Below are 13047 nucleotides of genomic sequence, written 5' to 3'. Positions count from 1 at the left end.
AGATGGGGAGTTGTGAGGGCATGGACCCATAGAGCCGTGCTGGCATGGACCCATGGCACCCTGGGCACGTGAGCCACCTCCAAGCCGCCCTCCGTTCACTCAACTCGGCGGCTATTTTGCACATTATCGCCACATTGCCCGGGCCATTACCACCGGCACGGCACGGCCCTCTTCGGGTTGCTTTCTTTGCCCTTTGCCACCATAATATTAGCTAGATATGCACGCACTTGTTGCGCATCTATGTGGGCCGCCAATTCGGCCCAAAAGTGACATTTTTCGATTCATGTTTTTTTTTTGGGAGCCGTCAGACGATCACCTTGTCTTGCCGCCCCTTTGCACTCGCCAGGTGGGTTTTTTCACTGGACAAAGACGCAAACGCTATGGGAACTTGGGGAGTAAAATGAACATCATAATTGGAGAAAAATCGTGGAAAATCGGCCGAGCAGATCACGTGATACAACGCGGAAGATGCCATTTTTAAAAAAATAAAATAAAAAATTATGCAATTTTCCAACGCCGAAATATCGTCCAACTCTCCACAACCCGCCCGAAACCCGCCCGCAGTGACGACCCTCGTCTCTCCAAATGCATGTGGGTTGCACTTTACGTGATACGTACGATAAGAGTGGAGAGGGTTTCTGGCTTCTGGCATCTGGCTTCGGGCTTGTGGTTCTGGCTGGCCTTCTGTTTGTCGGCGTTACCTTCATGTCTGGAGCTGCAGCAAATTGGATCTTTTAGAGCTGCACTTGAATACGTGCAACAAGGGAAAGAAACGTAGAGATGAACCAAGACATGCCAAAGAGTTGCTTTTTTGCTTTGCCATCGATCGAACATTATTGCCGATCCACGTGATGGTTCGGCAGACGAGTATCTGACAGGTTATGAGCGCTGAATCGACGCCCCCGTTAGGGCCGCGTGGTCTGGGGTTAGGGCTCGCGCGCACAGGTTAGAGCGGTTTAGGGTTGTCGAGGGTTAGGGCATCACAAAAAATGCGGGCCCGTAGGCTAGGGCTCTCCGCGGGTTGTGTAAAAGCTTAATGTAGCTGCATGGGATGGACATTTAAATAAGCTCCACACTTGCCACAAATAAGGTCTGCTGCAAAGGGGCGAGTCATGTGTGAGACGGAATGAGCGAGAGCAGTATCGACGGCGCCAGTGCAGATTTTAGGTTGGAGGAACCAAAAAGTGGAACAACAAAAAATATGGAAATTCAAGCTGGTGGGTGAAGATGCGAGGAGGGGAATTGGTAATATAGACAAAGGTGCTACGGGTACGATTCCATTCATTTTACAAGCGGGTTGAACATGATTCGCGGGTTTTAGAGGGAAGTGACGGTAGTACCTGAAGGCAAGTATTGTTGGTGAGTATTTACTGGGAGTTGTAAGTCTAATCAAAGAGCTGTAGGTTCAATTCCTACTTGTGTTTTTTAAATTACTTAGCTAAATTTTTTGTATATTTAGCTAAAGATTTTCGTATGTCATTTAGACATGTAGCACTTGTATTTCAAGTGATTATGTTAATTTTTATTTATAATCACAATAGTAAAGTTGTCGACACTATAGATTAGAAGAAACAGTTGATGGATGGAAAATCGACGCCCAACCGCCGTCACCTAACCGCCGACACCCAACATCCACTATACCAATCGACGCAGAAACTGTAGCAGAAGTGAGAGTGTCTCTTTTCCTTTTTCCAACAAAGAATGTTCCAGATGATTGATTGGGGTAATATCTTTTTACAATCGTCTCGAGTTATCATGCTGGAGACACATTGCCATTCAATTCGCCAGGCCCTTCTTGTTCAATATAACTCCTTCAGTCATGCAGAGAATCCACCATCGTGGATTGCATTCCCATGTGCCTGCTCAAGCTCGTTGAATACGCTCAGCCAGACACTTGTGTAGTGTTTGCCCGTTTCAGTGAAGCCAATATTGAGTGAAACGTCCAACCAGCAGTTTCTAGAGATCGTTCGTGGGCGATCCGGGGACCGATGAAGGACAAATTCAATAGAACGATTAGAGCAACAGCTAAAGCGTGTTGACAGCCAGAGCGTCACCCATGGTGTCAAAATGGCCGATGGCCCCAGTAGTGTTGCACCCCAGGTCGCAACAGATGGAACCACAAAAACCTTCAGATGTTGTGTGAACCAGAGGCCAAGACAAAAGATGGGGCTTGCGGCACACCGGCTACCACAAGTCTGTGTACGGTTGATTCAATGGAAACCTGTAGGCAATACTGCCAGTAACAGCAGGAGACCGGGTCAGGAGCAACGCCGTTGCACCACAGAAACACCCTCCAGATCACCTGCCCAGTCACTGTCGTGACGACAGCCTTGTGTGCGTTGCGGCGCGACCAGGAGCTGTAATCCCAGGAATCTGCCTTGTATGATCCCAACAAGTGATACTGACTCTCTTGAGATGAGATGGCTGGTGACGACATGCCTAGTCACCACCCCACGACTCCACGGCGATCTGGCCAAGTCAGTGCAATTGCTACCGCTCAAGTCAACCGCTCACAAGTGCCGCTCGCTAGCCAACCAAAACCACCTCCTTGCTCCCGTCTGCTCCTACATCATCAAACCCGGCTCTGGCGACCGTACGGAGACCATCGGCTGGGGTTGGGTTCGGGAGAATTGGGACTGTTGGTAAGCAGTTGGTAAGACTGTTGAAGTGGTGATTGTGACTGGTGATCTGGTTGAGGTGATTGCTGGCGTGAACATGACATCAAGGCGATTGGCTGGTGGCATATGTGTGTTTGTGACGTAGCAAAAGGAGTTGTACTCACGTAAAAGGAGTTTTACTCGCGTATTGTGTCGATGGACCCAAACTCATGTATCTGTGACTGGTGCCGTATCTTGACTGGTATCTCGCTGTGACTGGTGTCGAATCTGTATCACTTCTCGTATCTGTGTCACTTCTGGTATCTGAGTCACGTCTGGTATCTGCGTCATTTCAGGTATCTGTGTCACCTCTGATATCTGTCTGTGCCAGAACCAATAATACTCTGAGTCTTTTCGGTCTCTGTTTGTGTCTGTCTCCCTGTCGGTGCCAGTATTGACGTTTCGGCGTCTCTGTTCGAGCCATTTCTGCTCTTCACAAAAGTGATGGTCAAGAGAAAGAGTGGAACTCAGCCCACCGGCATGCTTGTGTGATAAGGTGGGCCAACCCATGCGGCTCACCGAGCGGACAAAGAACATCGACCCCAGCTCGCCCAATATCGTGGTCACGTGATTGGAAGCAGATTGATTGGAATCACGTGACGAACCGTCCCCCCGCGAATTAAATTTCGACCAATTCCGGCGCAAAACGCGTCTTTTAGAGACCCCCCTGAAACCCCACTGTCAGCCGTGCGGCTTGGAAATTATATGGTGCTGATTTCTGTTGGCTGAATCCGATGGAAAAATGATCACAACTTTTGCTGTAGAAACGGTATAGGAACAAAAGTACTACCGTTTTGATCGTCGCGATAGCCCGAGCAAGATGGTACGGGATATGTCGCAATTGGGTTGTTTTACAGGAAGTCTTGACAAAACTTGAGAAAAACGGACAATACAAAATCAAGTACAATATTCCACATGTCCCATCGTTATCGCCATCAGTTTCAGCTCGATCGGTGCATTTCTGTGGTTGAGGAACCCCTTCGGACAGTAATGCGAGTTTGGGGATTCGAAAAAGACAACAAAACATGTTTAAGAGATCTCCGGTGCGGTTGGTTAAATTTATGGCTGATATTAATTACAAAAATGGGATGATAAAGATCCAGGAGATGAATGGTGAGTCAGAACTAGGCGAGTCCTGAGTTCGAGAGTCAGATGGAGTCAGAATTGGGTGAGTCCTGAGTTCTATCAAGTTCAATGAGTCGGAATATTCCATACGTTCATAATCTCATCATGTAGAGATCCTACTCATTCTTCTTCACCACCGGCTTCTTCAACCGATGAACAAACCCCTTGGTCACCCATCTCTCTCTCAATCTCACCAACGGTGTCAGATCTGAGTACATGGGCCCTCTCTGGAGAAATTTTTTCAGCAACTCGCCGGCCTTTTGCTGGTCCTCCTGGTCCTCCATTTCCTGAAGTGTGGGCGCCGACAAGGTCGCAAACCAGAGGTCCGACGGCGGGATCTTGGTGATAAACTTGTTTTCGTAGAAGGCATCGAGGGCCTTGATGGCCTCTGACGGCTCCAGAACTGCCAGAGTATTTTTATCGGGCGCCGGCGCCGACGTGGGGTTCTCAATATCCTCGTCAATGGAGATTCCGTACTGGGGCGCCATTTCGGTGAGGTCGTCGGAGACAGTGATGTTGGCGACTGGTTTCGAATAGCCGGTTTTCTTGACGGAAAAACCTTCGCCAGCCTCCAGCCAAACGCCGGCCTCCTTGAGCTCCTTCAGCTTGCCCTTGTCGTTGGCCTCGACGATGCCGCCGCTGCTGGAAATGACCCACTCGCGGTACTCTCTGCGCCACACGTCGTCGGTGACTCGACGGGCTCCGGTCCAGCCAATGGACTGCAAGACGTCCTGGTTGAGCCGACGGGTGCCCTCAGCACCCATTTTCCGAGCCTTGAATGGATTGAGACTCAGAGGATTCATAGTCCCGCTCCACAGCACCAGATAGAGGGTCAGACACTTAAGCACATGGAAGGCAAAAAACGCCCAGGCCCAAACAGGCACATCCAGAGAACCGTCGTCCTCGGGGAACTTGACGCCGACCAAATCGCCGACATAATAGCTCGCCCGAATCAATTGCGTGGTCAATTGGATCCCGGGAGTGGGACTCACCATATCCGGCAGGTCCGTATACAGCCAGACGAGAAACAGCGCCATAATGGCCCATTTCCGAGCGTTCTTCTCTTTCCAAATGGGCACAAAAAGCTGCGAATCCCACGCAATCTCGCCAATCCGAGCATCATCGTCCACCCGCTCAATCCACTGGTCCTCATGGGCCCGCTCATGGAACAAGAACGCGCCGCCAGTGGTCAGAAAACCTGGTTGCCGCGAAATGGCAAACCCCAGAGGCTTGTGCTCGTAAAAAATCGACGGTCGAAGACTTAGAGGAAGCACTTCAAATACCCGGTAGAGAGTCGACACCTTTTGAGACGCCCGAACCGTGAACGCATAGTCCTTCTCGTTGTCCTCGTTGAATCGGATGTAAATGTCCTGAACCTGTTCTTCGGGTGACACTTTATCCGCCTCTTCCACGTAGCTCATTGTTGAAAGGTTGTTGGTTTGTAATATTCCGTTACTCCGTTTTACTGTTTTTGCCGTTGTTTTTTGCCGTTTTGCCGTTTTTTCCGTTTTTTTTTACCGGTTTTTTTTTGTCGAAATTTCACAAATCCGAAAGTCGATCAATCTTCTGGCCAAGACTATATATGATCTGGCAGTTTGATTAGGGTTTGGAGTAAGGTTTGGGTTAAGGTTGTTGGGACGTAAGCGGAAGTTTAATAAAAGTGGGGGAGGGTTGCGGTCACGTGATTAAAGTGATTTTAGCTGATTACTAAATGATATACAATAACAGTAACAACGGTGAAAGAAATTGGCTGTGATTTGGGTGGTTTGGATGGTCTGGGTGGGTTTCAGGGTGTGTTTTTTCTTGTTTTCTACTAAAAATTGAAAGAAAATCTCACTTCCAACCACCGCAAACCCGCTCCTAAAATTACACGATACCAACCACCTGATCCAAACCAACCTCATCCCTCGCCACTTCTCCTACCTCCTACTTCATTTACGTTCCTAAAACACTACAAAAACGGCCAGAAATACTTCTTCCTACCTCCCCATAGCATTCAGACCGCATTAACAACCAACCAGCAACTTATTCTAACCACCCCAGCCATTTTAGACCTTCTAGAACCCCCTTTACTACCCTCGTTGTTAGAATGTAGAATGTATGACCAATGACGAACTACTAAAGATACAACATCAAACCCAACACCATTGGGTTCCCCTTGCTCCAGGCTGTCACGTGATCCCACTCTTGTCCACATGTACTTACGCCATTCGCTTCCAGACAAAATCCGAAGCGCCAAATTGACTTTTTTTTTCGGATCATCAAATCGGGTAGGCCGAATCTGGGGTCGCAAAAGATGACCAACTTTGCCGAAATCGAACAGAAGAAAAGAGAAAGAGGGTATTTTTGGTCACGTGATCATGAAAATGTGGTTTATTACGTAATATGTGTTCCGACGGGGTGATTTTTAGGAAGGTTTTTCCGACGCAGTTTTTCCGAGAGTGGTACAGTGGGTACTCGTACCTGTGAGACATCGGGAGAGGGGTAAAATGTGGGGGGTCGGGTGGTGATCACGTGAATTTTCACGTGTTGAGGGTTAGTCAGCTATGGTTTGTTTGTCAAAAGTTCAGGACCGTTCCGACGACCACTTCCGAACCCTGTCAACTGATTATCAGCTAGGAGAATCGTTCAGACAGTCTCCCGACGTCGTAGAAGAGCTGTTGTATCTTCACGAATGAGCCCATCTTGAAATGTTCCTGTGAGGAATGTTGAGACACTAGGGTGGAAAAAGGTGGAAACGGGGAGACAAAGGGGAGAGAACAGTGCTAAAAAATGTGGAAAAGGTGGATTTTGTTTTGAATTAGGTAGAAACAAGGTGAAGCAAAAGAGGAAGTGTTTTTCCGAGGAATGTGGGGATCCGGGGGCTAATTTGGTGTTAGATGTGGAGCTAAAATGGAGCCAACAGGGGTGACTCGAGTTGTAGCGAGCTCAATGGGGGAATAGAACAGGTTCTCACACAAATTTTCATGAACGCTTCTGTGGAATGGGCTTCTGAGTCCAGATTAGGGGGTATTAAGGTCGGGTGGGTGAAGAAGAGGATGGCGAATTGGGGATATCAGTGAAAATAAGGAACATTTTAATTTTAATCTTGATCAAATAAATTATGTCAAATAAATCTAATAAATAAATCTAAAAAATATAAATTAATATATAAAGATATGTTATTTTTTTACTGAAATTTGTTTTTTCGGCTATAGAAGCCAGGGGGAGTGTGTGATATATGTGAAATAATTGTGTTTGTGGTATTTGATTTGGACGATTTGGCAAGGCTGTTCGGGTGTCTGTAATTTAGTTGATATTTCCATCTGAAAATTTAATTTATATTAGTTGAAGATATGCCCCAATAAACGTGTTGAGACGAGCTGAAATTGGGGATGATGAGACGGCATAATGAGTATAATATCACGTTATAATTACGTAAGTTCCAATATACTTATAAGTATTTTGATCGCTTTGGAGTGTGGGAGGCCATTTCTTAATTCTTAACTACTCGCATTGAACTACTTGGCACATTTGTAGGACTTGGTTACGCAGTTCTGCTGACTTGCTGCAACTTGCCTCCATAATAAAGAAAATAAGGATAAGACGAGTTGCTGTCGGTTTTACGGTAAAAATTCAACCGAATTATAAATACCATATTGCTCACGTGAGTTCTGTAATATGAGGATATGGGGATCTCCCGATGAACCGAGTGATGTATAGCACGAGTGTATAAAATGACATTAGAGAGTTGTAATGAGATGGTTACTTCTACCGAGGCTTTTAAAGACCTTGATAAATAGTGTATACCAATTCTCCGTCTGATATCCACAAAATTGACCGATTTCATGTACCCTTTTCATTTACTAGGATTTAGTTGGAATCGGTGATAAATATTAGTTGAGGATTTACTTAATTCTTTCCAAGAGATACCCTCCAAAACTCTCGGTTTTGCAGCTATGAGTATTTGAAAGGGGTAGGAAAATGTTCTCAGCTCATAAAATTGTTTTATATTATTTTCTCTATTGATCTTCTTTATTATTCACCAATTCCAGCCGTCCTTTGCTTTTCTCATCCAACAATATTTAATGGGAGTCATAATCCAAATAGTGGAGATTTTACTTACGCCATTTCCCAACTTGAAACTCGTTCTACCTCCGCCATTTTTGTTAAGACAGACTCCCAAATTCATTCACGAATTCTACAAATTCTACACACTATTCTACGCCATTTTTCTCTATCATTTTTCAATTTCACGGAACATTCATTCCGATATGGAATCAACAAAATCTGACCCAACTGGAAATCGAACCCGGGACCTTTCCCTATACTAAGTAATACCCAAGTAATACGAGTAATACCCAAGTAAAACCCCCCACAACTCCCATTTTTTTAATTTGCACACAAAAAAATCTATCCTTCTCGTCGTTATTCCACTCCGTTTCTATATCCATTTCCTCCCAGTCTCTACTCACCAATTTATCTACTCTCCTTTTTTTATTTATTTTTTTATTTTTTTTTTTATTATTATTCTTTTTTTTTTTATATATATATTTTATCTTATGCACCAACACCAACCTTAAATATTTTATTTTACTTCACCACTCAACTCCACCACTTTGGCTTCTTCTGCCATGCTCTACCACTCGACTCTGCGGTCCAGCAGCCCCAAATCCGCCATCTGTGGGCGCTTCAGTGGCAAATCGCAACAAGTTATCACCCTTAGCTCCACAGGAAACGCCCTCTATTTGTACTCCCACGATGGTGACACCGGCACTGTCACCCTGATACATACTCATTTGACTCACTGCCAGGTGAGAGAAATCCGGGCGTTCCGCCTCCCGGGCCTCAAGAAGGACTACGTGATCGCTTCCTCGGACTCGGGTGTCATTTCCGTGCTCGAATTCCGCCACAATCGCTTTGTGTCGCTCCACAAAGAGGCGTACGGACGAAGTGGCATCCGGAGAGTTGTGCCGGGCGAATTTCTCGCTGTGGACCCCAAGGGACGAGCCTGCATGCTCGCCAGTGTCGAAAAAAGCAAACTGGTCTACGTCCTAAACCGCCAGGGTGCCGATATCGTCATTTCGTCGCCCCTGGAGGCCCATACCAGCTGTGTCACCTACTTTGTCGTGGCATGTGACGTGGCCTACGAAAACCCAGTGTTTGCGGCCATCGAAACACCAGTTGGAGAAACGTCGCCAGGCAAACAACTCGTCTTCTACGAACTGGACCTGGGCCTCAACCACGTCATCAGAAAAGCTCCCGTCGACATCCCTAACTCGACGAGCCATGTGACCGCCGTCCCTGGAGGCACCGACGGACCCGGCGGCGTGCTCGTCTTCTCCACCAACGCCATTGTCCATCACGTGGCCGGAGCCGCCGGGGGCGCATCAACCGGAGCCGCGGGCAGCACAAAAATCGCCCTCCCAAAACCCGCAGCCGGATACGACAATGTCATCGTCGCATCCGCATTGCATCAATCTCGTGATCTCTTTTTCTACATTGCGCAAAACACCCGCGGCGATCTGTTCAAGATCTCACGTGACTCGGAAACCCAACACTGGTCCGTTCTCTACTTTGGCACCATGTCTTGCGTATGCACTTCGCTTACGATTCTCAAGTCGGCCCACATGGTGTGTCTCAGCGAACAGGGGGACAGTCACATGATGTTTTTCGAGTCTCTCGGCGATGACGATGCGCCGGAAAACGTCTACGACGTCATTTCGCCCTCGCCGTACCTGACTGTAACTCAGACCTTGTTTGAGTTGAAGCCAGTTTTCGACAGTGTGGTTGGCGTCAATACTACTTCGTCGGATCACGTGGGCCCAGTCCCCAACGTTCTGTCGCTTATATCAGCTACACGCGGGGGGCTGAAACTGATAAGTCATGCTCTCAAGCCCTCCATCATTGTTGCCTCTCCTCTTCCGGAGCCGCCCTCCAAGCTCTGGACCATGCGTGACGGAGCCGGTTCGGACAAGTACATTGTTTTGTCTTACGCCAACGCGACGTTGGTGCTGGAAATCGGCGACTCGGTAGTCGAAACTACCAGTTCGGGACTCACCTTGGACAAACCTACCCTTCATTGTGGAAGTGTAGGTTCCAGTTATGTTCAGGTTATGACCGACGGAATGAACGTGATTCCTATGTCACGTGAAGGAAGTTCGGAATCTCTTCCCGCCACAAAATGGACTGCCCCCTCTGGTCAGGTGATTTGTGCCTCCAGCTCTTCCCATCAAGTGGTGCTCGGACTCACCTCCAGCCTCTTCTACTTTGAAGATACACCTGGAAGTGAACTTTCGGCCTACGATGGGGCTTACGAGCTGTCGAGCCCGCCAACGGCAGTCGCTGTAGCTCCCGTTCCCGCTGGAAGGGTGCGATCGCCGTTCGTGGCCGTGGCCACCGACGACGAAACGGTCCGAATTGTGTCTGTGGACCCCGAGTCCATGTTTGAAACTGTGGCTGTTCAGGGTCTGATGGCGACCGCGTCATCGCTGGCGCTGCTGTCAGTCGGACAGGTGCTCTATCTCCACATGGGTCTCGCCAACGGCGTCTATGTGCGTGTAGAGCTGGATCCGTTGACAGGAGAAATTGTCGGCTCCTGGTCAAAGTTTGTGGGTCTGGGACGACTGTCAGTTGTTCCGGTCACGTGCGGCGGTGAGGAGTCCATTCTGGTATCATCACGTGGCGTCAAAACTTGTCTTGGTCACGTGAACGCCACTTCCGACACGTGGGTCCCCACCGGCGGCAATTCCGCGCCGTTTTTCGCCCTCGACGCCATTTCCGGCGAGCCTCTGGATCTGGCGCATTCGTTCCACACACAAGATTGTCCCCACGGCGTCATTGGAGTTGCGGGAAGCACGCTCAAGATTTTCACGGTCAACACGGCGCAGAAATGGACCGAAAATGAGGTGAAACTGGAGGGAACCGCAAAACGGCTGATTCAGCACGATGCAACAACTCTGACGATTACGCAGAATCCCGACCGCTTGGTTTCCGTCGACAACGGCGCCGTTGGAATCACCAAAGACTTGGGGGGACCCCCAACCTCCATCTGTGAGGTCATGTTTGGTGACGGAAAACGGTACTTTGCGGTTGGCGGATCACGTGACGGTTCCCCCGGAACTTCTGGAACTTCCGGGTACATTTCCATCTTTTCCTCCTCGTCCCTGGGTCACGTGCACACCACCGAGGTGGAAGCGCCTCCCCTCGCTCTCTGTGCCTACAACGGACTACTCGTCGCTGGTATCGGCTCCCAGGTGAGACTGTATGCGCTGGGACTGAAACAAGTGCTGCGGAAGGCGCAGATTGAGCTGAGTAAACGGGTCACATGTCTGGCCCATTTTGCCGGGTCGAACCGGGTGGCGGTCGGGGACATTCGCCAGTCGGTCACGGTGTGTGTGGTGCTCGAGGAAGACAGCGGTCACGTCATCTACCCTCTTGTGTGCGACAAGATTTCTCGGCAGGTCACGTGTCTTTTTTTCGTGGACTATGAGACTGTTGCTCTCGGAGACAGATTTGGCGGGTTTACAATGTTGCGAATTCCGTCGGAGGCGTCGAAACTGGCGGACGAAGATCACAACGCGGTGCATTTGCGGCAACTGGAGCCGACTCTCAATGGCCCGGCGCACTTCCGGTTCGACCACGTGGCGTCGTTCCATATCGAGGACGTGCCCGTGGCCATTCACATGTACAATGATTATCTGGTGGTGTGCGGTCTGTTGGGCACTGTGTCGGCGTTTGTGCCGGTTGTGTCACCCAAGCAGTCCCGTGATCTGAAGACTATTGAGAAGTTTGTCTGTGCGAGCGATCCCGGGTTGATGGGGCGGGATCATGGGCGGTTCCGGGGGTACTATGTGCCTGTCAAGGAGGTGGTTGATGGAGATATGTTGAGGGAGGTGTTGGTGATGGATGAGAAGAGGCGGGAAGAGGTGGGGGAGAAGACAGGGTTGGGGGTTGAGGGGGCTGTTGGTCGGGTTGTAAATGTGATGAAGTGCGTGTAGTTGGGCTGTTATCGGAGAGCGAAACTCGACGATGGGACGAGACGAAGATAAGATGACGGCGGCCGTCGGGGAGCAGCAGATCGAAGAAACGACGCTGAGGCTACAAAGGATATCCGAGAGCAACTCAACCGTTAGATCAACCATGTCACCATCACAGGGTCCCATCTCTCAGTCATAAAACCCTCTTTGCTCTCTTCTACAATCACCGCTTCCCTCTCTTCTACCATCACCGCTTCCCTCTCTTCTCGTCACCGTCCGTTCATATTAGAAGGAAAAAGGACAATGTCCAATAGCATGATTGAATGTATTTTTAAATATTAGCTGGAGTTTTGTAGTTGGGTGCCTGATGCACTGTTCCGGGCCGGTCATGCTGTTGCCAAGACCGTTGCCGAGATAGATGAGCCGTTGATGTGTCTAGTTTTCTCGAATCATGTGGCCCTCGACCGTCCTGATATGCTGCAGATTTTACCAGAGAACTACGAGAAGTTGTTAGATATGGACCTTGGAGATTCAAGAGTGAGACCGCTTGACTGCATTGCTCTAGCCATTCTCTTTCCATGTCTCTGGCACCACGAGAATTACCGATCACAAACTCGGACATTGAGCATCATTCCCGGACCCAGAGCGAGAAGAGCGCTACAACTCGACTAGCCAGTGCGTGATGATTCCATTGCCAGTTTCAAAGTTGTTTTATTGTGTTGTTGGCGGCATTTTGACTTTTTCTTTCTCTTAGAGGGAGATTTGTTTTTCTTAACGAAATATTCTCTTAACAGAATTTTCCTCTAAACTCAACAAACGCTAAGTAGATTTAGTAAGAAAATGTCAGACTTACTAGACTATCAAAAACGATATCAAAGAAACAACTCTCAAAGCAGTGGAGTTCCGAATGAAAACTAACATTGCTAGCTCCTTTCCAAATTGCTGATCGTCAGTCTGTTGAATACTTTGTAGTCAATTGACTGGTATTAGCACATTCTGAAAAAATGAAAGGAAAAAAAAAAAAAAAAAAAAAGACCAGCACAAATTCCTAGAGACACTGTTCTACGAGTACCATGGTAGAACCATACCATAACCGTACGCCCAAGTCCTATTATGCTTCCCTTATCGCACCTCCCACTCCACCTCCCACTCCAGCTTCCAAGTATCACCCTCCTCCCATACCCTCCAAAATCTCCTCCCAATATCCACTGTCTCAATACTCACATCGTCGCAGGCCGGAGGTTTCGGTTGCTGCTTGGATTGCGCATGTGAATCTTGGCGCCGAGGCAAGCGGGTCTGAAAACGGG

At 48.5% G+C, this 13047-nt stretch overlaps 3 protein-coding genes across 3 annotated transcripts; 2 read left to right on the top strand and 1 right to left on the bottom strand.

Annotated features, from left to right (window-relative positions):
- Positions 1–2415: 2415 nt before the first annotated feature.
- On the top strand, positions 2416–2763 carry YALI1_D03437g (uncharacterized protein; the record flags this gene model as incomplete). The annotated part of the gene is made up of 2 exons (XM_068282586.1): positions 2416–2593; positions 2651–2763. The coding sequence occupies 2 exons, from the start codon at positions 2416–2418 to the stop codon at positions 2761–2763; spliced, it is 291 nt and encodes a 96-aa protein (XP_068138687.1).
- Positions 2764–3898: 1135 nt separating this feature from the next.
- YALI1_D03412g (uncharacterized protein) lies at positions 3899–5203 on the bottom strand (the record flags this gene model as incomplete). Its single annotated transcript, XM_502338.3, has 1 exon — positions 3899–5203. One exon carries the CDS (start codon positions 5201–5203, stop codon positions 3899–3901), a length of 1305 nt encoding a protein of 434 aa, XP_502338.1.
- Positions 5204–8395: 3192 nt separating this feature from the next.
- Positions 8396–11761, top strand: YALI1_D03380g (uncharacterized protein; the record flags this gene model as incomplete). Its single annotated transcript, XM_502337.3, has 1 exon — positions 8396–11761. The coding sequence occupies one exon, from the start codon at positions 8396–8398 to the stop codon at positions 11759–11761; it is 3366 nt and encodes a 1121-aa protein (XP_502337.3).
- Between the last annotated feature and the right edge of the window lie 1286 nt (positions 11762–13047).

This window comes from Yarrowia lipolytica, chromosome 1D, assembly GCF_001761485.1.
Source record: "Yarrowia lipolytica chromosome 1D, complete sequence".
In the NCBI taxonomy this organism is placed as follows: domain Eukaryota; kingdom Fungi; phylum Ascomycota; class Dipodascomycetes; order Dipodascales; genus Yarrowia; species Yarrowia lipolytica.
Note: the sequence above shows the minus strand (reverse complement) of the source record. Positions and strands in the feature narration are given on the sequence as shown.